The following is a 26,155-nucleotide window of genomic DNA, read 5'->3' as shown; positions in this document are numbered from 1 at the left end:
AGTGGATATAGGAGGAGTCCCCTGTAGTGCATTTGCACATTTTTCCCAGCAAGGAGTGTTATCTCCAAGGGTTAGAAGGGCTGGATTCATCTCTTTTTCATGGATAGTGTAGGACCCACTGATAATGGGGTACTTTGACGCAGTAGTGGGCTTGAGCACGATATGGCCATATGGTGGGACCAAACCCCCATTTTTATTTATGGACTCTCTTCAGATTTGGTAGTAATTTCTTTTGCATTTGCGCGCTATTCTTTTTTAATATACATGTCTTTTGGTTCATAGCTGCAGCAGCTTTGGAAATACATGGGTATGCTCCCCCAAATTTTTTGCCTGTTTATTATGTATTCGGTCTGACCAGACTATCGAGGTTGAGCAGCCCTCCCCACCCCCCACATACACCTGTACTCAATCAGTGTCCACCATCAAGTGGATATAGGAGGAGTCCCCTGTAGTGCATTTGCACATTTTTCCCAGCAAGGAGTGTTATCTCCAAGGGTTAGAAGGGCTGGATTCATCTCTTTTTCATGGATAGTGTAGGACCCACTGATAATGGGGTACTTTGACGCAGTAGTGGGCTTGAGCACGATATGGCCATATGGTGGGACCAAACCCCCATTTTTATTTATGGACTCTCTTCAGATTTGGTAGTAATTTCTTTTGCATTTGCGCGCTATTCTTTTTTAATATACATGTCTTTTGGTTCATAGCTGCAGCAGCTTTGGAAATACATGGGTATGCTCCCCCAAATTTTTTGCCTGTTTATTATGTATTCGGTCTGACCAGACTATCGAGGTTGAGCAGCCCTCCCCACCCCCCACATACACCTGTACTCAATCAGTGTCCACCATCAAGTGGATATAGGAGGAGTCCCCTGTAGTGCATTTGCACATTTTTCCCAGCAAGGAGTGTTATCTCCAAGGGTTAGAAGGGCTGGATTCATCTCTTTTTCATGGATAGTGTAGGACCCACTGATAATGGGGTACTTTGACGCAGTAGTGGGCTTGAGCACGATATGGCCATATGGTGGGACCAAACCCCCATTTTTATTTATGGACTCTCTTCAGATTTGGTAGTAATTTCTTTTGCATTTGCGCGCTATTCTTTTTTAATATACATGTCTTTTGGTTCATAGCTGCAGCAGCTTTGGAAATACATGGGTATGCTCCCCCAAATTTTTTGCCTGCTACCATACATGACTGCTAAACCTTCCTGCATCCATCTGCTACTGTCTCACCTTCAAGTGTCTATCACCTACCACCTTCACTCAACCTATCCCTCAAACCCTCATCATTGTGTTACCACATACATAAAGTCACACTAGGAACCAGCTTGCTAATTGTGTGTATTTACTGGCTGAAATAAGACCTTCCACACATGATGAGTCATTGAGGTTGGGAATGGTATCTCAGCATATCTCTTACATGACTACTGACGTGGAACTATTTCTGCAGCTGAAAATCCACACCATATAAGAAACGCAGAAGCGTTACACTCCGCACGATGTATCTTCATCCGAAGATCCCCAACTAAGAGCTGACAAAAAACAGCTAGTAAAGTAAAGAGAAAACATCTGAAATAAAATCAAAAAAGGGTAGAAGGCTGAGACTGAAGCCCCAGCACAGGAAAGCCTGCTACTCCTAATCTAGGCAAGATCAAACTGAGTTGGGAATGCTGGTGCAGGGAGGTATTGACTAAGGGGACAGCCCCTAGGGGTGTGTCTATGCTAAAAGCTTTTATTTTTGTTATTAACAAATCTTGTGCCTAGCTACTCCTGCGGAGCAAAGGTCAATACCCATTGGTGAAGACTTGTGAGTGGGCGGCTACTGTCGGAGGACGTAAGAGAAACTGTATTTTCTAGGTTTACGGGGCTCATTAGTACTGCTTCAAGGATCTTCTGAAAGAAGCCTATTTTTTCACACTGTCTGGGAATAGAGTTCTTTCTTTGACTTTTGGCATCAGACTACATAATTTATTTGTAAATCATTTGTCCTACCTAATATCCTGTCACTGGAAACATGACTTTTGGGGATCTCTCTTTTAAGATTATATTGTAAAAGGTTTTCACATACTCTTTTTTTTTTTATGCTAAAAAGTATATCCCACTTAATTGGAAGGCCCCTCACCCTTTATTAATTTCTGTGTAAATATGTCAGATTGAAGGCCAAGTCCAACTGTTACAGAAAAAAAGAAAACGCAAATATATTTAGAGGAAAAGAGGAAAAACAAGTGCATTTATTCCTTTTATTCACAGGAGCCTGCAAAGCAATGTAGCACATTCAGTGAATTGCAAGCGCAATGCCAGTCTCCTGCAGGCTCTTCCTTCAGCTCTCCAACTGAAAGCCTGTACTTCAGTAGACGGGTCAAAGGACGACAGTGATCGCTGCACTAGGGTGCCAATGAGAAGTCCGTCTGCCTTGCACAACCAAGCCGATTTCAAAAGTGACAGTTGCTCTGGGAGGTGAAGAACCCACGCTTCCTTTCCGGGGGGGGGGGGGGGGGGGTTGTGGGTCCCATTTGCACCATGTTACACCCTATATACGAGAGTAACATGGTATGAAAAGTGTCAGACTTTAACTTTGTTCTCCTCTACAAGTTAACATACGCTGATAGAAGCCACCTGGCTCTTTTTGATAAAGTTTGGGGACTGTGGACCTCCTCTGCTCACACTACAGCTGACTCCTTCGTAACCAGCTTCATTGTGACCTGATAGAGTGTATTGTGGTCTCTCTTCCTTTATAATTGTACTCGGATGAGATCCTCCCTGAGCCATAAATTCTGCACTCTTTAAAATGTTGACCCTATGCTGCTTGTACAGTTACTGTGTCATATTAAGCTTTAATCCAATTTTCTGCTTTCTGCTCATTGTCCTTAGGGGAATATTGTTCGGTTTGTACTTACCTCATGTGATACAATCATGGTACAGTCATAACTCTTGTCCCCCTGACTGTACCATATATCTCTCACACATTTCCACCCATTGAAAATCTCTGCTTTAAAGTAATTGTAAAGTCTTGTTTTTTTTTAAATAACAAACATGTTATACTTACCTGCCCTGTGCAGTGGATTTGAACAGGGCAGCCTGGATCCTTCTCTTCTCGGGTCCCACTTCGCTGCTCCTGGTCCCTCCCTCCTGACAAGTGACCCACAGCAAGTAGTTTGCTATGGGGGCACCAGAGCCGAGCTGTAGCTCCGTGTCTCCATTCAGACACAGACCTGCCGTTTGGCCCTGTCCTCCTCTCTCTCCTGATTGGCTAACTGACTTTGATTGACAGACACGGGAGCCATTGGTGTTACAGCGGTGTCTCAGCCAAACAGGAGGGAGAGTTCAGGATGGCCGAGGGACTCATGGACATGATGAGTTTTTGGGGATGCTGGGGGGGCTGCTACAGAAGGTGTTTTATCTTAATGCAAAGAATGCAGTCGGATAAAACAACTTCTGTCTTTACAACTCCTTTAAGTGAGGGCAGTAATTACTTAAATATCCTGCTTCTTGTTTGTATTCTTTCTTAGCTTTAAATAAAACAAAGATTTGAACTGATCAGTATAGGTAACAGCTCACATTTTGCTACAGTTTTTGGATTATTGGCACCTCTCTGTGAGTTTTTAGCAAAATACATTTTTAATTACCATCTTCAAGAAGATCAGTGATGTCCAATTGCAGAGTTGGAATAATTTTTGGAAACATCTTGTTCTTTCCATCTCTGGGCATCTGAATGATGAGGCAAGATGGAACCTGGCACAAGGACAGAAGCAACAATTACACAAATGTTGAGTTAATGACTGACACCATCCTTCCATCAATTCAGGCGGTTACAGAACCCAAAACCTCAATGCCAAAAGGCAGCAGTACCAACAACAAACCAAGTTATAGCTTTTGGTGTGGATATACTGTACACTCACTGAGCAATTTATTAGGAACCCTATACTAATACTGGGCCATGCCTCACTTTGCTCTCAAACACAATCCTAATTCTTTGTGGCATTGATTCCACAAACATTCCTTTGAGATTCTGGTCCATGTTGACATGACTGTATTATGCATTGTCTGCAGATTTGTCAGATGCACATGCATGCTACAAATCTCCTATTCTACCACATCCCAAATGTGTTCTATTCGATTCAGATTTGGTGACTGGCCTACCATCTGTGTGCCTCAGCAAAAAAACAAGATTCATCACACAAGGCTTTTGTTTTTCAGTCTTCAGCACTAGTTTTGTGAACCATGGAGGGAGATTTACGAAAGTTGGTGCACATAGAATCTGGTGCAGCTATGCATGGTAGCCAATTAGCTTCTAACTTTGCTTGTTCCATTACTGCAGCGTCCCAGCAAAAATGCATTTTGTTCAGCAAAAGTGAGGCTCAGTGGATGCTTTGGTTATTCGCACAATTACTTTGCACAAGTAATTCGCACAGGTAAACTCTACAGACTACTGTGAGTGAAAACTCCAGGAGATCAGCAGTTACAGAAATACTTAAGCCAGTAAATCTGCCACCAACAATTCTATCATGATCAAATATGCTAAAATGATTTTACCCATTGTGGTGTTTAAAGTGAAACTCCTGACCTGCATCTGCATTATTGTATGCATTGTGCCGCTGCCAAATGATTGTCTGATTAGCTAATTAAGCAGGCGTACAGTTATCCATAATAAATTGCTCTTTTAGTGTGTATTAAATGCACACATGGCTTTTTTTTTAAAGCGGTTTTACCTCCGTAAACTTGAGATCACCATGAACCATGGACCACTCTAGCAACTGCTGCACTGATGGCACATCCACTGACTGCCTCTTCTCCATGAAGATCTGATAAAATATACAACCTTGTGGCTCCTTCTTGGGTGTCCTAAATAGATAAATAGGAGAGTTACTACTAAACCGCATCATACAAACCTCGGGAAATGTAATATTTCCATGTTAACACTAATAAATCGACCATATGGTTTCAATAAAATGGGTAAAGAAAGTGTAGCAAAGACAAGGCAGGGGCATGTATTAAAGGTACTCCTGAAAAGATATGTGGAGTCTTTATACAGTGGCAAGGAAAAGTATGTGAACCTTTTTGAGTTTTACTACAGTCATATGTCAAAAAACGTGACCTAAACCTCATCTAAGTCCCAACAATAGACAAACACAATGTGCTTAAAGTGGAACTTTACCCTAAAAGGAAAGGGAAGCTCCGCTGATTCTTCTCCTTCCCTTTTTCTCTCCCACTTTTGCCACTTTTTTGGGGGGGGGGGGGGGTAGACGGTGTGCGGGGGGGGGGGGGGGGTGAGAAATGTTCCCTTTTTGTGCCATACATAGTGCTGGGAATTTTTCCCAAACAATTACATTTTTTCAGTCCACAAAACATTTTCCTAGTAGCGTTGCCATTTGCCAAGGTGCTCTTCGGTAAACATCAGGAGTGCAGAATTTTTTTTTTTTTTTATAGAAAACAGTTAGACTTATGAACCAGGATGCTTGCCAGTTCCAGTGGTGTTTTCAAGCCTTTGGGTGTTACTCATGGGTTCTGCTTTACCTCATTGAGGATTCTGCGTTGTGCCTTGGGAGTCATCTTGGCTGGGCACCCACTTCTTTGAAGAGTAGCCACAGTGTGAAACTGCCTCTATTTATGAACAACTTGTCTAACAGTCAACTGATAGATGCCTAAACACTTTGAGATTGCTTAGTTTATCTTTACAGCCTAATACAGATCGACTACTCTTGATCATATGTCTCAGAGAGCTTCTTTTTTCAAAGCATGGTTCACATGAACCGAAATCCTAAAATGTTTGGGTTTCTTGTCCCAAAGTGGCTCTAAACCACACCTCCAAATGCATTTAATTATTTGGACTCCAGGTGTGCAAGCTACAGACTCCAATTAGCTTTAATTGGAGTAATTAGGCTATGGGTTACTTACTTATTCCTCAAGCACTGTGAATGAAAAATGGGGGTGTTCAATAAAGGCACAACAAATTAGAATGGTTTGTGTGTTATCAGCATAAGCACATTATGCTTGTTTATGGTTGTGACTAAAGCCTGGTAACACATAGGAAGTTTTTCTTTTTTTTTTCATTCAATCCTGTGGACTAAAGGAAAGGTTTTATCAAGTACTAAGTCAGCGCAGCCCTACCAGCAGGGGATTCTAGAAGAGGAGAACTAGGGCTGCTCTGTGCAAAACCATTGCACAGAACATGAGTATACAGGTGCATCTCATAAAATTAGAATATCTTTAAAAAGTTCATTTATTTCAGAAATTCTAGAGCACTTCAGGCTTCGCTCTGCTGACCAGCTTTATGGAGATGCTCATTTAATTTTCCAACAGGACTTGGCACCTTCCCATATTGCCAAAATACCAATACCTGGTTTAATGATCATGGTATCACTGTGCTTGATTGACCAGCAAACTCACCTGACCTAAGCCCTATAGAGAATCAGTGGGGTATTGTCAAGAGGAAGAATAGAGACACCAAACCCAACAATGCAGATGAGCTGAAGGCCACTATCAAAGAAACTTGAGCTTCCATAACACCTCAGCAGTTGCCACAGGCTAATCTCCTTCATGCCATGCTGCATTGATGCAGTAATTCATGCAAAAGGAGTCCCGACCAAGTATTAAATGCATACTATGCTGTACATGGACATACTTTTCAGTAAGCCAACATTTCTGTATTAAGATTTCTTTTTTTTTTTTTATTGGTCTTATGTAATATTCACATTTTCTGAGACACTTAATGTTGGGTCTTGACTAGCTGTAAGCCACAATCATCAAAATAAAAAGAATGCCTGACATATATCACTTCGTGTGTAACGCATCTATATAAAATATATGCGTTTCACTTTTTTAATTGAATTACTGAAATAAATTAACTTTTTAAAGATATTCTAATTTTATGAGATGCACCTGTATACTCACATGTTCTGTGCAATGGTTTTGCACAGAGCAGCCCTCTTTCTCCTCTTCTAGAATCCCCCGCTAGCCCTCCTGGCTCCTCTTTGCCAATTTCCCACCATGGAAAACCGCTTCCAATGGGGGCACTCATGCAGGATTGATCCTGAGCCCCATTGCCTGTGCCTGAAGACACAGACAGTGGGGCTCGTCCCCATCACCCACTCCCCTGTCAAAGGATTTGATTGACAGCAGCAGGAGCCAATGGCTTCCGCTGTGGTTAATCTGCCCAGTGAGGAAGGAGAGAATGACGAGAGCCGTTGCACTTGGGCACAGAGCTGGATTAAGATTGGGCTCAGGTAGGTATGGGGGGGGTGGATATCCTGGACACAGGTTTTTAACATAATGCAGAAAAAGCATTAAGGTAAAAAAAAAAACATAAGGCTTTAGAACCACTTTAAAGTTATACTTTCTGCACACAGATCTATTTTGTATCCTTCTTTGTTTTCTACTACTAAAACATTTCCAGAGCAATAGAAAAACGTATTTCTATATGTTATACTGTACTTTCCTTATTAAATAAAGACTAAAGGTACGTTTTTCAGGACAATGCCTCACTTACCGGATATAAAAGAGTGGCTCTACCCGGAGAACCTGAAATAACTGATTTAGAAACTCCTCAGGATCTGTAAAGAGATTAGACATGCATATCAGGTTTTACTATTAGACCTACAGTATGATATGTGATTAATCAGCACATTTAATGTATTTCCATAGTATCCTAAAGAGATTCTGGTGCCCGCTGTGAAAAGTGATGGTATCTCTTTCAAGTCACCCCTGACCCAGTTATACTCACCTTCTGATCATCGCTTTTCCTTCTGTTGCTGTGACTGCAAAATACCTGATGTTATATGGGAAAAATATATTGCAGCGCTGTAAGTGCATACAGAATTAAATGTGAAACTGTATGAAAATAAAATCTATATTAAAGATTTTAAAATACACAAAAGTGATTAAGTATTCTAAATCACAAAAAAGTGTCCTTTGTAACAAATCAAAGTGAAAAAAAGATTGAAGTGCAAAAAAACTCTCAGGTGTCATCTGTGATGTCTTGCCTTCACCATATAGCTGAAATGCAAACTTATCATAACTAATTGCTGTCTAAATTATAGGACAGCAATAACACCTTCAGCTACTGGTGCGCTTCCTCTCTGGTTATCACTGTTGAACGGTCAGATAAAACGGATCTCCCAATCATTAAGATGAGGCCATCTGAGAACTCTCAACCAGCCAGGCAGGATAAATTATCAAACGCAAGACAAAAATGCTCATAGTGTAGTATTTATTGTATCAAAGATAATAAAACAACAAATGTAAACAAAATTTAAAAAATTTTTTAACTCACATCAACAGATCGCCGGATTATATGCAGAGAACTGGCAATTTGACTTTAAGTAAAGGTCCGTAAAGTGCATAGGAAGCATGTAGTGAAAAAAACACTTACAAAAGATGTCGCCACGTTAAACTTAGAATGGCGGCTGGAGCGCAGGTATATATCAACTCTCAACGACCGTTTCGCGCCACGTGCATCATTAGGAGCACCTTTTGTAAGTGTTTTTTTCACTACATGTGTTATTGCTGTCCTATAATTTAGACAGCTATTAGTTCTGGTGAGTTTGCATTTCAGCTATATGGTGAAGGTAAGACATCACAGGTGACTAGTGTTGAGCGAACACGGACTGTATTATTCGTGTTCGTACCGAATAATTGGATTTTTTTTACCCGAACACGGACACGGACACTTTACTGTATGTTCGGGTAAAAATCCGTGTTCGGTCGTTTTATTTCCGGGTTTTGCATGCTTTGGCGCTCTTTTCATGGCGGGCTTTCAACAGCCAATCAACAATCGTTTAACTGGTGTGCCTTAAGCCATCCCAGCCATGCCTGCAAATGTCTTAGTAGCTGTGATTGGCCGTCTGAAGCATGTGACCAAGTCTTTATAAGTTCGAGGCAGCCGCCGCAGCAGCGTCATTCTGCTGCTTAGCTAAGGGACAGAGCACACATCAATGTGCTGGCTGCTGATTAGGGAAAGATAGGCAGGAAAAAACCATTTGTGTCCGGATAGAATTGAGGGACAGGTCGGAGTGTTTAGGCAGGGCGAGTTGTAGGCATTTTAGGGATAGAGTCTGCTGAATTATAGGGTCAGTGTCTTCTACAAACTACAATCGATATTGCTGTGTGGGGGGTGGGGTGAATCTGCACTCAATCCTGATCTACGATCTCTTCTCAATCCTGTTAGGGACAGAGTCTGCTGAATTTTAGGGAAACTGTGTTCTACAAACTACAATCGATATTGCTGTGTGGTGTGGGATTGGAGATAGGCAGGTGTCAGTGATCCACATCCATTTTTCTGTGTGTGAGCTGCAGTGAACACAATCTTTTTGGGCTGCAGTGAACACAATCTTTTTGGGCTGCAGTGAACACAATCTTTTTGGGCTGCAGTGAACACAATCTTTTTGGGCTGCAGTGAACACAATCTTTTTGGGGTGCAGTGAACAAAATCTTTTTGGGGTGCAGTGAACACAATCCTTTTTGGTGTGCAGTGAACACAATCTTTGTGGGGTGCAGTGAACAAAATCCTTTGTGGGGTGCAGTGAACACAATCTTTTTGGGGTGCAGTGAACAAAATCCTTTTTGGGGTGCAGTGAACAACATCCTTTTTGGGGTGCAGTGAACACAATCTTTTTGGGGTGCAGTGAACAAAATCCTTTGTGGGGTGCAGTGAACACAATCTTTTTGGGGTGCAGTGAACACAATCTTTTTGGGGTGGAGTGAACAACATCCTTTTTGGGGTGCAGTGAACAAAATCCTTTTTGGGGTGCAGTGAACAAAATCATTTTTGGGGTGCAGTGAACACAATCTTTTTGGGGTGCAGTGAACACAATCTTTGTGGGGTGCAGTGAACACAATCTTTTTGGGGTGGAGTGAACAACATCCTTTTTGGGGTGCAGTGAACAACATCCTTTTTGGGGTGCAGTGAACACAATCTTTTTGGGGTGCAGTGAACACAATCTTTGTGGGGTACAGTGAACACAATCTTTGTGGGGTACAGTGAACAGAATCTTTGTGGGGTGCAGTGAACACAATCTTTGGGGGGTACAGTGAACACAATCTTTTTGGGGTGCAGTGAACACAATCTTTGTGGGGTGCAGTGAACACAATCTTTTTGGGGTGGAGTGAACAAAATCATTTTTGGGGTGCAGTGAACAACATCCTTTTTGGGGTGCAGTGATCAAAATCCTTTTTGGGGTGCAGTGAACACAATCTTTTTGGGGTGCAGTGAACAAAATCCTTTGTGGGGTGCAGTGAACAGAATCTTTGTGGGGTGCAGTGAACACAATCTTTGGGGGGGGTACAGTGAACACAATCTTTTTGGGGTGCAGTGAACACAATCTTTGTGGGGTACAGTGAACAGAATCTTTGTGGGGTACAGTGAACACAATCTTTGGGGGGTACAGTGAACACAATCTTTTTGGGGTGCAGTGAACACAATCTTTGGGGGGTACAGTGAACACAATCTTTTTGGGGTGCAGTGAACACAATCTTTGTGGGGTGCAGTGAACACAATCTTTGGGGGGGTACAGTGAACACAATCTTTTTGGGGTGCAGTGAACAACATCCTTTTAGGGTGCAGTGAACACAATCTTTGTGGGGTGCAGTGAACAACATCCTTTTAGGGTGCAGTGAACACAATCTTTGTGGGGTACAGTGAACAGAATCTTTGTGGGGTGCAGTGAACACAATCTTTGGGGGGTACAGTGAACACAATCTTTGTGAGGTGCAGTGAACACAATCTTTGTGGGGTGCAGTGAACACAATCATTGTGGGGTGCAGTGAACTCAATCTTTGTGGGGTACAGTGAACACAATCTCATACTTCTGAAGATTTGAGGGTGCTGCCTGTTCCATACTCCCCCTACTCCTCATCTAGCCTTTTAGGGGTACAAACAATAGTAATTGGGGCCTAGTGTGGTTGTGTACGTGTGATATACATACACTTTTTTTGGATCATATTTTCTATTCCGCTATTTAATCAAAAACCTTTGGGGATCAGTTAAATTGGGGGATAGTCTGTGTTGGTACGTGTGAGAGAGATCCACCTTTCCAAGTTGTTGGGGTTCATCTCATACTTCTGAAGGTTTGAGGGTGCTGCCTGTTCCATACTCCCCCTACTCCTCATCTAGCCTTTTAGGGGTACAAACAATAGTAATTGGGGCCTAGTGTGGTTGTGTACGTGTGATATACATACACTTTTTTTGGATCATATTTTCTATTCCGCTATTTAATCAAAAACCTTTGGGGATCAGTTAAATTGGGGGATAGTCTGTGTTGGTACGTGTGAGAGAGATCCACCTTTCCAAGTTGTTGGGGTTCATCTCATACTTCTGAAGGTTTGAGGGTGCTGCCTGTTCCATACTCCCCCTACTCCTAGCCTTTTAGGGGTACAAACAATAGTAATTGGGGCCCAGTGTGGTTGTGTACGTGTGATATACATACACTTTTTTTGGATCATATTTTCTATTCCGCTATTTAATCAAAAACCTTTGGGGATCAGTTAAATTGGGGGATAGTCTGTGTTGGTACGTGTGAGAGAGATCCACCTTTCCAAGTTGTTGGGGTTCATCTCATACTTCTGAAGGTTTGAGGGTGCTGCCTGTTCCATACTCCCCCTACTCCTAGCCTTTTAGGGGTACAAACAATAGTAATTGGGGCCCAGTGTGGTTGTGTACGTGTGATATACATACACTTTTTTTGGATCATATTTTCTATTCCGCTATTTAATCAAAAACCTTTGGGGATCAGTTAAATTGGGGGATAGTCTGTGTTGGTACGTGTGAGAGAGATCCACCTTTCCAAGTTGTTGGGGTTCATCTCATACTTCTGAAGGTTTGAGGGTGCTGCCTGTTCCATACCCCCCCTACTCCTCATCTAGCCTTTTAGGGGTACAAACAATAGTAATTGGGGCCTAGTGTGGTTGTGTACGTGTGATATACATACACTTTTTTTGGATCATATTTTCTATTCCGCTATTTAATCAAAAACCTTTGGGGATCAGTTAAATTGGGGGATAGTCTGTGTTGGTACGTGTGAGAGAGATCCACCTTTCCAAGTTGTTGGGGTTCATCTCATACTTCTGAAGGTTTGAGGGTGCTGCCTGTTCCATACTCCCCCTACTCCTCATCTAGCCTTTTAGGGGTACAAACAATAGTAATTGGGGCCCAGTGTGGTTGTGTACGTGTGATATACATACACTTTTTTTGGATCATATTTTCTATTCCGCTATTTAATCAAAAACCTTTGGGGATCAGTTAAATTGGGGGATAGTCTGTGTTGGTACGTGTGAGAGAGATCCACCTTTCCAAGTTGTTGGGGTTCATCTCATACTTCTGAAGGTTTGAGGGTGCTGCCTGTTCCATACTCCCCCTACTCCTCATCTAGCCTTTTAGGGGTACAAACAATAGTAATTGGGGCCCAGTGTGGTTGTGTACGTGTGATATACATACACTTTTTTTGGATCATATTTTCTATTCCGCTATTTAATCAAAAACCTTTGGGGATCAGTTAAATTGGGGGATAGTCTGTGTTGGTACGTGTGAGAGAGATCCACCTTTCCAAGTTGTTGGGGTTCATCTCATACTTCTGAAGGTTTGAGGGTGCTGCCTGTTCCATACCCCCCCTACTCCTCATCTAGCCTTTTAGGGGTACAAACAATAGTAATTGGGGCCTAGTGTGGTTGTGTACGTGTGATATACATACACTTTTTTTGGATCATATTTTCTATTCCGCTATTTAATCAAAAACCTTTGGGGATCAGTTAAATTGGGGGATAGTCTGTGTTGGTACGTGTGAGAGAGATCCACCTTTCCAAGTTGTTGGGGTTCATCTCATACTTCTGAAGGTTTGAGGGTGCTGCCTGTTCCATACCCCCCCTACTCCTCATCTAGCCTTTTAGGGGTACAAACAATAGTAATTGGGGCCTAGTGTGGTTGTGTACGTGTGATATACATACACTTTTTTTGGATCATATTTTCTATTCCGCTATTTAATCAAAAACCTTTGGGGATCAGTTAAATTGGGGGATAGTCTGTGTTGGTACGTGTGAGAGAGATCCACCTTTCCAAGTTGTTGGGGTTCATCTCATACTTCTGAAGGTTTGAGGGTGCTGCCTGTTCCATACTCCCCCTACTCCTAGCCTTTTAGGGGTACAAACAATAGTAATTGGGGCCTAGTGTGGTTGTGTACGTGTGATATACATACACTTTTTTTGGATCATATTTTCTATTCCGCTATTTAATCAAAAACCTTTGGGGATCAGTTAAATTGGGGGATAGTCTGTGTTGGTACGTGTGAGAGAGATCCACCTTTCCAAGTTGTTGGGGTTCATCTCATACTTCTGAAGGTTTGAGGGTGCTGCCTGTTCCATACCCCCCCTACTCCTCATCTAGCCTTTTAGGGGTACAAACAATAGTAATTGGGGCCTAGTGTGGTTGTGTACGTGTGATATACATACACTTTTTTTGGATCATATTTTCTATTCCGCTATTTAATTTAACTGGGCCTCCATGCGAGACCTGTGTGCCTTGTTGCGCTGTTTTGAGTACTCCACCAACATGGCCAGTGGCAATGACGCCGTTCTCAGCTTAACTATCCCACTTCTATGCCTCCTTGAAAAAACAATTCGGGCGATGATGGAAGAGGATGTGGCACAGGATGAGGAGGAGGAGGAGGATGAAGAGGTAACATTTCCAAGGCTTTCAGGGCAGTCATTCGCAAGGGGCTCCGAGGGTGGGTTCCTGCACACGCAAACGCCAGGGACGCAATTGTCCAGCAGGGGCACAGTTCTGGAGGATGAGGAGGATGAGGAGGAGGAGGAGCTGGAGGAGGAGATGGAACCATGTTCACAGCAGGGTGGCACCCAGGCCAGCTCATGGCCATCACTGGTGCGTGGCTGGGGGGATACAGAGGACACGGACGATACACCTCCCACAGAGGACAGCCTTTCGTTGCCTCTGGGCAGCCTGGCACACATGAGCGATTACATGCTGCAGTGTCTCCACAACGACCGCCGAGTTGCCCACATTCTAACTTGTGCTGATTACTGGGTGGCCACGCTGCTGGATCCCCGTTACAAGGACAACGTACCGTCCTTAATTCACTCACTGGAGCGCGATCGCAAGATGCGCGAGTACAAGCGCACGCTGGTAGACGCCATGCTGCTGGCATTCCCATCTGACAGCGGGGCCACAGTGGAAGCACAAGGCAGAGGAGGAGGAGGAGAAGGTCGCCAACGCAACCAGGGCACCGCCAGCACCTCAGAAGGCAGGGTTAGCATGGCCGAAATGTGGAAAAGCTTTGTCAGCACGCCACAACAAACAGCAGCACCAGCAGCTCAGATGGAACGTCTTAGCAGGAGGCAGCATTTTACCAACATGGTGGAGCAGTATGTGTGCACACGCCTACATGTAGTGAATGACGGGTCTGCCCCCTTCAACTTCTGGGTCTCCAAATTGGGCACATGGCCTGAGCTTGCCCTTTACGCCTTGGAGGTGCTGGCGTGCCCTGCAGCCAGTGTATTATCTGAACGGGTATTTAGCACGGCTGGGGGCGTTATAACAGACAAGCGCAGCCGCCTGTCCAGAGACAATGTGGACAAGCTCACGTTCATTAAAATGAACCAGGCATGGATCCCACGGGACTTTTCCGTACCTTATGCAGAATAGCAATGGATACCGACCTTACCCACCCATTGTTCCATTTTTGCTCTTTCTCACTCTTTTGGGGTGTACCCTCATTTAAAATTTTTGAAAAGAAGCAGTGTTGGCTACCTCGTCCTCCTCCTCAGGGCCAGATTAATGTAGGGGCTATTGGAGCTGCAGCTCCAGGCCCCTACCTTTTATATAGGCCCCGGGTTGGCCATATTCACTGTTACCGCTCTTCTGTCACTTGTAAACACAGAAGTCTGGCTTCTATGCTCGCTTCCCCAGGCAGCACCCTCAGAACCTCCCCACACAGCGTGAAGGCCGGACAAGGAGGGACAGTTGGCGATGCATGGATGTGTTTATGGGCTTCAGAGACAGCATCCCATGTTGAATTAGGCATGCATGGCTGCACCCTTCCTCCTCTGGGTGCATGGCAAGGCACGGCCCTTAAGGCCCTTCAAAATCCTCAGCACCAAGCCCATGATGCTGTTAATCCGGCCCTGGTCCTCCTCCACCGCCGCTTCCACCTACACCGCCCATAGGTGTGCGCAGCCTATTGCATTAAGGTGTGCACCCCAAAGTTGAAATACACATGCATGTGTTTGCCAGCAGGGAGAGTAATGTATCGGGGCCATGTACCTGTAGGCAAGGAGAAATAGAGCAGAGCAGGTCCCAGGGAGATCTTTCCCATCTCCTCACTGGCAATGCTATGTGCCCTAGGTGATTAGGGTGTGCCCAGGCACACCCAGCACACCCTGTGCGCACGCCTATGTCACCGCCACATCCACCACCACCTCAACCTCCCTCCTACTCCATATGGGCCTCGTCCTTCAGAGATGAAGAAGAACATTGTTTTATTTTTCTGTTTTTTTTTGTTGTTTTAAGTTATTTCCCTATCCACATTTGTTTGCAGAGCACTTGCCATGCTCTTAATTACGTTTTGCTGCCATTTGCAGCACTCTAGCCCTTTCCTTTGGTGTTTTAGAGCCATTTTAGTGCCTTAAAGTTCGGGTCCCCATTGACTTCAATGGGGTTCGGTGTCCGGGAAAAGTTCGGTAAAAGTCCGGGACACGGACCCGGACTTTTTTTTAAAGTTCGGCCGAACCCGTCGAACACGGACATCTAGGTGTCCGCTCAACCCTACAGGTGACACCTGAGAATATTTTTGCACTTAAAAATTTTGAACTTTAATCTTTTTTTCACTTGAATTTGCTACAAAGGAAATTTTTTTGTAATTTAGGGCACTTCTTTACTTTTGTGTATTTTAAAATCTTTAATATAGATTTTATTTTCATACAATTTAACTTTAAATTCTGTATGCACTTACAGCTCTGTAGTTTATTTTTTATGTTGTTTATAGAAGTGTTGGTATATTTGCACTGATTGCACTCTGCTGCCATTTGACTATTTGAGGGCTGACAACACATTATTTCTTATATGGGAACATGACACAATGCTCAAGCCTGGTAGCCAATCACTAAATCAAAACACTGTCACATGACAAAGCAAGTGATCATTGCCCTTTGTTAGCTCCAACACTGGAGGACAGTGGGTATTTTAGTAGAACTTTACATTTCACAATGTCATGAGAAAACAGCTTGGTGTATCATTTTGCATTACTATAATGTATTCTAATAGATCACTGTAGTCACCTTTTTCTTCATTGGTGAAGCCTGTGCTCTTCCCTTCAGCCTCCAAAATCTTCCTTAAGGCCATTATTTTAGTGGCACATACATAACCATTCCTAAATGAACATAACACATTACAGAAGGAATAAGTGGAGATAAATGGATATACTTATTTTTTTTTTAACTCATAAGCTGACATTTTACACAAAGTTAAACCTTTATCAAGTCACTATAGACCTGTTCATTAAAACGATAAGTCCAGTCAAAACATACGCTAAACCTGCTCTTTGCCACATTCTAAGACTATTCTATCTAACTCTGTAAAGCAAAAATTACTGTACTGAACACAAAATGAGGTTGAAGGATTGTAAGAGGTGCATGAAAGTCAGCCGGCCCCCAGTTTGATGTACTCACCTTCCAGTCTGTCACCAACCAAATAAGACCTGTCTCTTGGTACAAAGAACAGGGGTTTAGTTGACACACATTTGCAAACGCATGTGAAAGCTGCAGAGCCACGTCACGGCACCCTGTTTAAATCTGCAGTCCTACACTCTTAATTTAGTGTCCTCACACTGGAGGCACATGGCCGCTAATGGGTGGATGGGGAACAGGTGAGAGGGAGACAGCCCAACCTCCCCCAACCCATCCCCATGCACGACTGGCTATTGTCTCAAAAAGTTCAAATAATTAGGTTAAAATATAACCATGGTGCAAACTGGAGAAGACCAGCTGAAAAGCATTACACCTCCATCCCCTTGGTGGATGCAGTATATGGATAGGAAGGGATTTTATATATGGGGCATGGCCTGTAAAGCACACTGCCTTTGAAATCCCTTATTTCCTTTGGGACTTTATATGAGACAAGCAGGTCATGCTATTGGTCTCCATCCCTGTATACGGAAAACACTAGGGTCAAATCAAAAACTGCATCCACCAAAAACGCACGAAAATCGCACGGTGGGACTTTAGATGAGGCACCAAGCTGTAAGCAAGGCGTCTCCATCCCTGGTTGCTTTAAACATATTGGACTAGGTGGGACTTTAGATGAGACCCAAGCTGGTGTTGCCCGGCGTCTCCATCCCTATAACAAAACACAAAATGAGGTTGAAGGATTGTAAGAGGTGCATGAAAGTCAGCCGGCCCCCAGTTTGATGTACTCACCTTCCAGTCTGTCACCAACCAAATAAGACCTGTCTCTTGGTACAAAGAACAGGGGTTTAGTTGACACACATTTGCAAACGCATGTGAAAGCTGCAGAGCCACGTCACGGCACCCTGTTTAAATCTGCAGTCCTACACTCTTAATTTAGTGTCCTCACACTGGAGGCACATGGCCGCTAATGGGTGGATGGGGAACAGGTGAGAGGGAGACAGCCCAACCTCCCCCAACCCATCCCCATGCACGACTGGCTATTGTCTCAAAAAGTTCAAATAATTAGGTTAAAATATAACCATGGTGCAAACTGGAGAAGACCAGCTGAAAAGCATTACACCTCCATCCCCTTGGTGGATGCAGTATATGGATAGGAAGGGATTTTATATATGGGGCATGGCCTGTAAAGCACACTGCCTTTGAAATCCCTTATTTCCTTTGGGACACTAAATTAAGAGTGTAGGACTGCAGATTTAAACAGGGTGCCGTGACGTGGCTCTGCAGCTTTCACATGCGTTTGCAAATGTGTGTCAACTAAACCCCTGTTCTTTGTACCAAGAGACAGGTCTTATTTGGTTGGTGACAGACTGGAAGGTGAGTACATCAAACTGGGGGCCGGCTGACTTTCATGCACCTCTTACAATCCTTCAACCTCATTTTGTGTTTTGTTATAGGGATGGAGACGCCGGGCAACACCAGCTTGGGTCTCATCTAAAGTCCCACCTAGTCCAATATGTTTAAAGCAACCAGGGATGGAGACGCCTTGCTTACAGCTTGGTGCCTCATCTAAAGTCCCACCGTGCGATTTTCGTGCGTTTTTGGTGGATGCAGTTTTTGATTTGACCCTAGTGTTTTCCGTATACAGGGATGGAGACCAATAGCATGACCTGCTTGTCTCATATAAAGTCCCAAAGGAAATAAGGGATTTCAAAGGCAGTGTGCTTTACAGGCCATGCCCCATATATAAAATCCCTTCCTATCCATATACTGCATCCACCAAGGGGATGGAGGTGTAATGCTTTTCAGCTGGTCTTCTCCAGTTTGCACCATGGTTATATTTTAACCTAATTATTTGAACTTTTTGAGACAATAGCCAGTCGTGCATGGGGATGGGTTGGGGGAGGTTGGGCTGTCTCCCTCTCACCTGTTCCCCATCCACCCATTAGCGGCCATGTGCCTCCAGTGTGAGGACACTAAATTAAGAGTGTAGGACTGCAGATTTAAACAGGGTGCCGTGACGTGGCTCTGCAGCTTTCACATGCGTTTGCAAATGTGTGTCAACTAAACCCCTGTTCTTTGTACCAAGAGACAGGTCTTATTTGGTTGGTGACAGACTGGAAGGTGAGTACATCAAACTGGGGGCCGGCTGACTTTCATGCACCTCTTACAATCCTTCAACCTCATTTTGTGTTTTGTTATAGGGATGGAGACGCCGGGCAACACCAGCTTGGGTCTCATCTAAAGTCCCACCTAGTCCAATATGTTTAAAAATTACTGTACTGTACTTACCTTTTCTACACCCAATCCGGGCCGCTCTCCAGCGATGGAAGCTGTGTGCAGGAAAGGACCGACAACGGCTGTGAAATGAATGGGAAATGATGTCGCCCGTTGACTTACTATGGGGCTTCCGTTGACGAGTGCCTCTCCTGCACCCACCTCCATGCTGCAGCCACGGCTGACAAATCAGAGTGAGACCGGGTCGGGTGTAGAAAAGGTAACTACAGTGACTTTTGCTTTACAGGGTTAGATAGATAGTCTTAGAATGTGGCAAAAAGCAGGTTTAGTGTTAGTTTTTGACTGGACTTATACTTTAACTTCAATAGTTGGGAAGATGCTGGAGAGGTTAAAGACCACATAGATGAGTTCTTGCTGGAAAAAAAGTATTTTAGGCAACAGACAGCATAGATTCATGAAAGACAAATCTGACTTATTTTTATGAGGAGATAAGTAAAACCTTGAACAGAGGGGTGGCGGTGGACGTACTATACTTGGACAGAGGGGTGGCGGTGGACGTAGTATACTTGGATTTTGCAAAAGCGTTTGCTACAGTTACACATTCACACTTAATGTGGAAGGTAAAGTCTATAGGCTTGGAAAAATCAGTTTGTACATGGATAGAAAACTGGCTAAAACACCATATTCAGAGTAGTGGTTAATGATTCATATTCGGAATGGTCTAAGGTCATCAGTGGTATACCCCAAGGTTCAGTGTTAGGGACCCTTACTTTTTTTTATAAATGATATAGGGACTGGGATTAAAAGTACTATTTTATTGTTTGCAGATGACACCAAGCTATCAAGTGGAATAACGTCCTTTCAGGATTTCTCCAACTTACAAGCAAACCACAATACACTGTTTCATTGGACAACTATGTGGCAGAAGAGTTTTAATGTTGATAAATGTAAAGGTATGCACTTGGGGGCTAAGAATATGTATGCATCATACATACTAAGGAGAGGCAACTGGGGGAGTCAATGGTGGAGAAGGATCTGGGTGTTCTGGTAGATAATAAGCTTAATACTGGTATGTAATGCCAAGCTGCAGTTTCCAAAGCAAGAAAAATCCTTTCTTGTAATAAGAGAGGTATGGACTGCAGAGAGAGATATATCATTTTGCCCCTGTACAAATCATTATTAAGACCTTATCTGGAATATGCAGTTCAGTTTTGGGCACCAGTTCATAAAAAGTATATGGGGAACTGGAGAACGTGCAGTGAAGGGCAACCAAACTGATAAGAGGCATGGAGGAGCTCAGCTATGAGGATAGATTTGTTGAGCTGAATTTATTCTCTTTTGAGAAGAGGAGATTAAGGGGGGATATTATCAACATGTATAAATACATTAGTGATTTAAGGTCATCACAGAGGACAAGGGGGCACTCTACTACATCTGGAGGAAAATAAATGTAATCTCCAAATACAGAAAGTTTTTTTTCACAGTAAGAGCTGTGAAAATGTGGAATAGTCTACCTCATGAGCTGGTTCTGGCCAGCTCAGTATATTGTTTTAGGAAAGGCCTGGATTCTTTCCTAGATACACATAATTGGATATTAACATTTATAGGTAAAGTTGATCCAGGGAATATCCGATTGCCTCTTGGTGGATCAGGAAGGAATTTTTTTCCCCTGCTGGAGGAGCAAATCGGATAATGCTTTCCTGGGGGTTTTTTGCCTTCTTCTGGATCAACTGTGGGTATAGGATTGTATATGTATGTGTGTGTGTGTGTGTGTGTGTGAGAGAGATGAAGAGATAATATATTATATATATATATATATATATTATCCAATGACCTACGATATCCATTTACCTTTCAAGACCCGTGAGTGCTGCTCTCTCTTCTGATAGATAGAAATTATAATATACACACACACACACTATAGATGTATATATATATATATATATATATATACATATACATACATACATACATACATACATACATACATACACACACACACGTGTATATATTATTTACTTTTTTTTTCCTTCTATTGGTTGAACTAGATGGACTTTTTTCAGCCAGACTAACTTTGTAACTATGTAAATCAACATTTCTGTTACTTACAAAAGTCAAGAAGAAAAACAGTTTACCACACATCTATTAATATTTAGGACTTCCAAGAGGTTAATAGTCATGCAAAGACAAACATTTTAAATACTGCCAAATGCAGGTTCAGTAGTAAAATATACAGTCAATATTACCTGTCAGGGGGTACCATCCATGTGAGCCAAAGTAAGTGACATTTTTTTGCAATTGAGCAAGCAAGAATTAACTGACAACTAAGCAGAGATTGTATGAAGATAACTGTCTACTGTGGCCTTGAGAGGAGAGCATGAAATAGAGAAAAAGATGAAAAAAAGAAGGAAAACAGTCAGGGTAAAGGTGAGAAATCTGCACACAGTAAGGCATAGGGGGAGAAAAAATTGGCCAGTCCAGATATATGTTTACATTTTAACATTACGCTTTGGGGTCTGGTTGACACTATGAATTGCACAGGAATTCACTGTGTGTTCTGTGCAATTCACAAGCGATCTGGGTGCAGTGCAATTTCAGCCCATGGGCTGAAATCACACCGGACCACACAAAAAGTTGTGCATGTATTACTTTATAAAATCCACAGGAACCAGTTTGTATGTTACTACTGTACCATGCAATCTGGCGCAGAAAAAAGCACACTGCGTTTCTGGTGCCATAAGGTTAACATCGACATTTTGAACATGATGCAGGAAACCCGCGTTCCATGCTCAGTCTGGTTTGTACTTGCACTTACACTCATAATCTGGGACACTCTTTGGATGCTTATTTTGGAGGGGAGATCAATCTTGCCCCTGGAGTTTCCTTGACATTGGGTGGTTTTACACCAAATCATATAGAAAATTACACTGTCTTCATAAAGAAGGAAAATCTTTATTCCATATTAAGAAAAAGAATACCACCAACCATGGTTTTTGGACCTTGCATTTCTCAAGGTAAAGTCTTTTCACTGCAATGTCCTAAAATAATTGTTGGTAATATTTTTTTGCTGATGAAGGAATTAAAGATTTTCCTTCTTTTTGCAGATTCTGTGCTGGAATTATTTTCTATGTGGATTCTAAAGACTGCTCAATGCTCAATTCAGCACTCTGAAATATCACACAGGCAGTTGTGTAGCAAGATGTGCTACAGATATACAGACTTTCTGCCTAAAACAATCCACAGGACCTTATTATAAGCTGCATTTTTTTTTAGAATAACACTTGCCTGCTAAACAAAAACTTGCTATATGAGCAATAAAGAACATTGGTTAAAAAAATGCTACATGCGTTTAGTGTGGGGACTATGGATACACTTTGTACCCTCTTCTGTTAATAAGCCCTAAACAATGATAAGGGTTTTTACATTAGTATGTGCTTGCAAAGTAGACTCAAAATCCTATCCACCTCCATGCTAAACTTATGTAGAATGCATGTAAAATGTGCTTGTGTGATATCACCTTACTGCACATCTAAGCATATACAGTATCCAGTGTGCCCTTAGCAGATACTACAAATATGCAGTTTGGCTATTCTTGTCCAAATTCTTTAGAACCCTAAAAGCAATAGTTGATTTGTTACATAATAATAAAGATTTCTGTAATGTTACTTTAAAGCATTTGTCAAGTTAAAAAAAAAATGCATGCACATTTCCCCTTGCTTTATCCATTTAAAGCCTGCAAATACAGAAAAATACCCGTTGGTTTGCCAGAAATGTTCTCAACGGCTAAGCCCCATAGTGGGCTGACACAGCAATGTGTTGTCAGCCCTAGTCAGTGTCTTTTGCTAAACCATTCAACCACTCTCAGATCTGTACAACATAAAGACTAATCCTTCTGTACTCCAAAAGAAGAACTACAAGGAGGGCTTAAAGCTGGCTACAGACGGGTCAAATGTTGGCAGGTTCAGCAGGAACCTGCCAAGATTCAAACCATGTATGGACAGGGTGAACGTACCCAACCCCGATCGATCAACTTGGGTACAACCAGCCTGTCCAATTTTACATGCGATTACTGCTAGAGGCTATAAAAGCCACAAGCAACAACCACTGGGAGAACACAAAGGCTCCACGGGAAGGATTCCCCCATCAATACTGAATTGAGCGGTTTCTTTTACTGCAACCTGTGGCTGCAGGAAAGAAAATCGCTTCATCTATAGCCGCCTTAACAGATTCTTTGAAAACACATAGTAAATCTGGCCTACACTGGTAGAATTTTGCTCAAAATTTTCCATTTTCAGGAAGTTTTTTGATTTTCTAATTATTAGAGGGGTCAAGTTGAAATCTGTTTTTGACCACAGAAGCAAGAAAGTTCAAAAGGAGTAGGATGGAATATTTTTCTCAAATTAATTTTTAACAGTGAACGTAGTTTTTGTTTGGTAAAGTCTATTAGTTAAAAGCACACTAAACTTTCAAACAACATTTATCAAGTCATCGTATGTACTGAGAATTTTCGATTAAATGTTCATTCAAAAATCAACCAGTGTATGGCCAGCTTAAAAAGGTTCTTCCCTAAAAAAATAAATGCAAGTCTGTAGCTAAAAATACTGTAGCTGCTGGCTTTTAATACAAGGGCACTTCATGTCCAGGGATCCAGTGCCATCCTCACATGGGCTAGTTCTTCACTTATCCTGGTTTCCAGCAACCCAGCGGTTGCATTTGTAGTGTGGAAAGCGGATTCAAGCGAATATGGGAGCGGGTACCTGTCAAAACTAGGTACCCGCTTCCCCCAAAAAAATGACTTGCCAAAAGTGGTAGAGGAGGAATTCAAGTGGTTCTAAAGGCAGAACCTTCTGTGTACAGCAGCCCCACTCAACTCCCCTAATACTTACCTGAGCCCCATATCTATCAAGCGATCTATCTATCGCTGTCCGGGACTCTCATTCCTCATTAGCTGAGACAGCAGCAGGCGCCACTGGCTCCCGCTGCCGTCAATAAAAATTAGTGAGCCAATGAAGAGAGTGAGAGGGGGCGGGGCCAAGCCATGGCTCAGTGTCTGAATGGACACATAGAGCAGCGGCTCAGCTCGTGTGCCCCCATAGCAAGCTGCTTGCTGTGGGGACACTCGGCAGGAGGGAGAGGCCAGAAGCGCTGGTGAGGGACCCGAGAAGAGGAGGATCTGGGCTGCTCTGTGCAAAACCAACTGCACAGAGCAAGAAAGTATAACATGTTTGCTATCTTTAAACAAAAAAAGAAACCAAGACTTTAATATCACTTTAAAGCAGAACTTCCCCTTTTAGGTTAAGCTCCGCTTTAAGTAAACAGAAGACACAGGAAAGCTGTCCATTTCTGACAAGATCAACAGGTTTTTTTTGCACTTATAAAAACAGATATAGGAAAATGCTTTCAATGATTTATTTAAAGAGAAGATTGTTGTTAGGGCTTACATACTTTATATTACTACGTGCACTCACTTTCTTAAAGGGTTAACTATCTCAGTGCGGAGCAAGTCGCGGGTATCAACATATGAATCATTATCATTCTTATCTGGAGGACGAAGCAGCATGGTATCCATTACCGAGGAGCATGCAAACATACTGGTAGAAAAAAAGAAACAAGTATTGTCACAAAATGTTACAGAAGATATAAAAAAAAAAAAAAAAAACTGGAGCACACTAATGTTACACCTTAATCAAAATTGTTACAATTATTAGGTTTTACAGATGTAGTTTTTTTTTTTGTTTTTAATATGCGCAAACTTTCTCCAGCTTTTTTAGATGAACATGAATTTGTCATCTAACAAAACAGGCGTACTGTCCTTACTGTTGACAAGTTGATTCTTCTTTCATTTGATCTTGCGTGCTAAACTTAAATTACAGTTGTCACGAGAGCAATATAGGGGTTTGAAAGTGCTAGTTGGCTTGCTGTGTTTTTGCTGCTCCCAACCTGCCACTTTTTTACAGCAATTCATTTTGACTGCTGGGACCTGTTCTCTAACACAGCAGTGGCTGCAACCTCTGCTAAGTAAACACAGAGCTTGTAAACACAGTCTTTGTAAACACTGTTCAGGCACATAACAGGGAAATACAATGTAACATTATTGATTGAATACCTTTTATTCATTCTTATGCAGATCAAAGGGGTTACCTTTGATCTGCATAAGATGTCAATTAAAACAAGCTTACAATTAAAAAAAGTATAAATTATATTCTATAATTTACCCCATTTAAAATACATGATTTTGATGCACAGCATTGCAATGATATTTACATTTTTAATGGGACGCCAAAAAAAATGACCAAACAAAACAAATACAAATGAAAAAAAAAAGAAAGTTTAAATATTAATGCTTTTAAAAAATTATTTAAAAATGTTTTAAAAAAATAGGGTTAATTAAGGGTTGTATAAGGTGTAAGGAATAGATATAAATGTTTTGAAACAAAATACTTTTTTTTTTCTACAGTGACAATATTTTTTTAAACACTGATCAGACTGATCAAAAGAAAAAAAAGGGAGTTTTTCTTATGACTTTGTCTAGGGATGGCATTGAAAAAAAACTTAAAATCCATTTCTCTGATGTTCATTGACAGACACAGCAGATCTTCTTAACCAACGAGACATCCCAAAGCAGTGTTAACGCTGGAGCTCACCTAAAAAAAAACAACAATATACCTTCAAAGAGGACCAGGTCCGATAACAGCAGCCTGCAAAACCTTGCGGCCAAAAGAAGCATCCACTTTACAGAACTTTGTGAATGTGCGCATTGACAACCAGGTGGCCATCTTGCAAACCTGCGTCACTGACACCTGATGACAGAAGGCCCAGGAGGCACTGAGCCCCCTTGTAGAGTGCGCCTTGACAGGGAAAGGAGGAACATGACCCTTGACGGAACAGGCCTGAATCACTGTCTGTCTGCTCCATCTGGAAATGGTCGCAGAGGAAGCGGACAACCCTTTCCGAGGCCCATCTATAAGCACAAATAGTGAGTCTGACTTCCTAAAAAGACTCTGTAGCTGCCAGGTACACCCTAATCGCCGGGACCACATCCAAGGCATGCAAAGCAATTTCTTTCGGATGTCTTGGCCTGGGGCACAGGGAAGGCAACACATTGTCTTTATTCAAAAGAAAATCAGAGACAACCTTTGGAAGGAACGGACAGGGACGCAAGAACCACCTTATCTCTGTGAACCACCAAATAAAGGTGAACGACAGAATAACGCCGCCAATTCTGACACCCTGCGCGCAGAAGTGATAGCCACCAAGAAGGCCACCTTCTGGGACAGCATAAGCAGGGGAATCCCC

At 42.5% G+C, this 26,155-nt stretch overlaps 1 protein-coding gene across 1 annotated transcript in view; it reads right to left on the bottom strand.

Moving 5' to 3' along the window:
• The window catches only part of LOC309544415 (ubiquitin carboxyl-terminal hydrolase CYLD-like), a 126,051-nt gene that overhangs the window by 29,810 nt on the left and 70,086 nt on the right, over positions 1 to 26,155 (bottom strand). The window contains exons 8-12 of the mRNA XM_082243326.1: positions 24,328 to 24,450; positions 16,277 to 16,368; positions 7,488 to 7,551; positions 4,711 to 4,843; positions 3,628 to 3,733 (exon numbers count right to left, since the gene is read on the bottom strand). Of these exons, the coding sequence (XP_082099452.1) occupies positions 3,628 to 3,733; positions 4,711 to 4,843; positions 7,488 to 7,551; positions 16,277 to 16,368; positions 24,328 to 24,450 (518 nt within the window). The remainder of the gene's footprint in view (positions 1 to 3,627; positions 3,734 to 4,710; positions 4,844 to 7,487; positions 7,552 to 16,276; positions 16,369 to 24,327; positions 24,451 to 26,155) is intronic.

The sequence above is a fragment of the Pelophylax lessonae genome, assembly GCF_965119305.1.
Source record: "Pelophylax lessonae genome assembly, chromosome: 1".
NCBI classification, from domain to species: Eukaryota; Metazoa; Chordata; class Amphibia; order Anura; family Ranidae; genus Pelophylax; species Pelophylax lessonae.
Note: the sequence above shows the minus strand (reverse complement) of the source record. Positions and strands in the feature narration are given on the sequence as shown.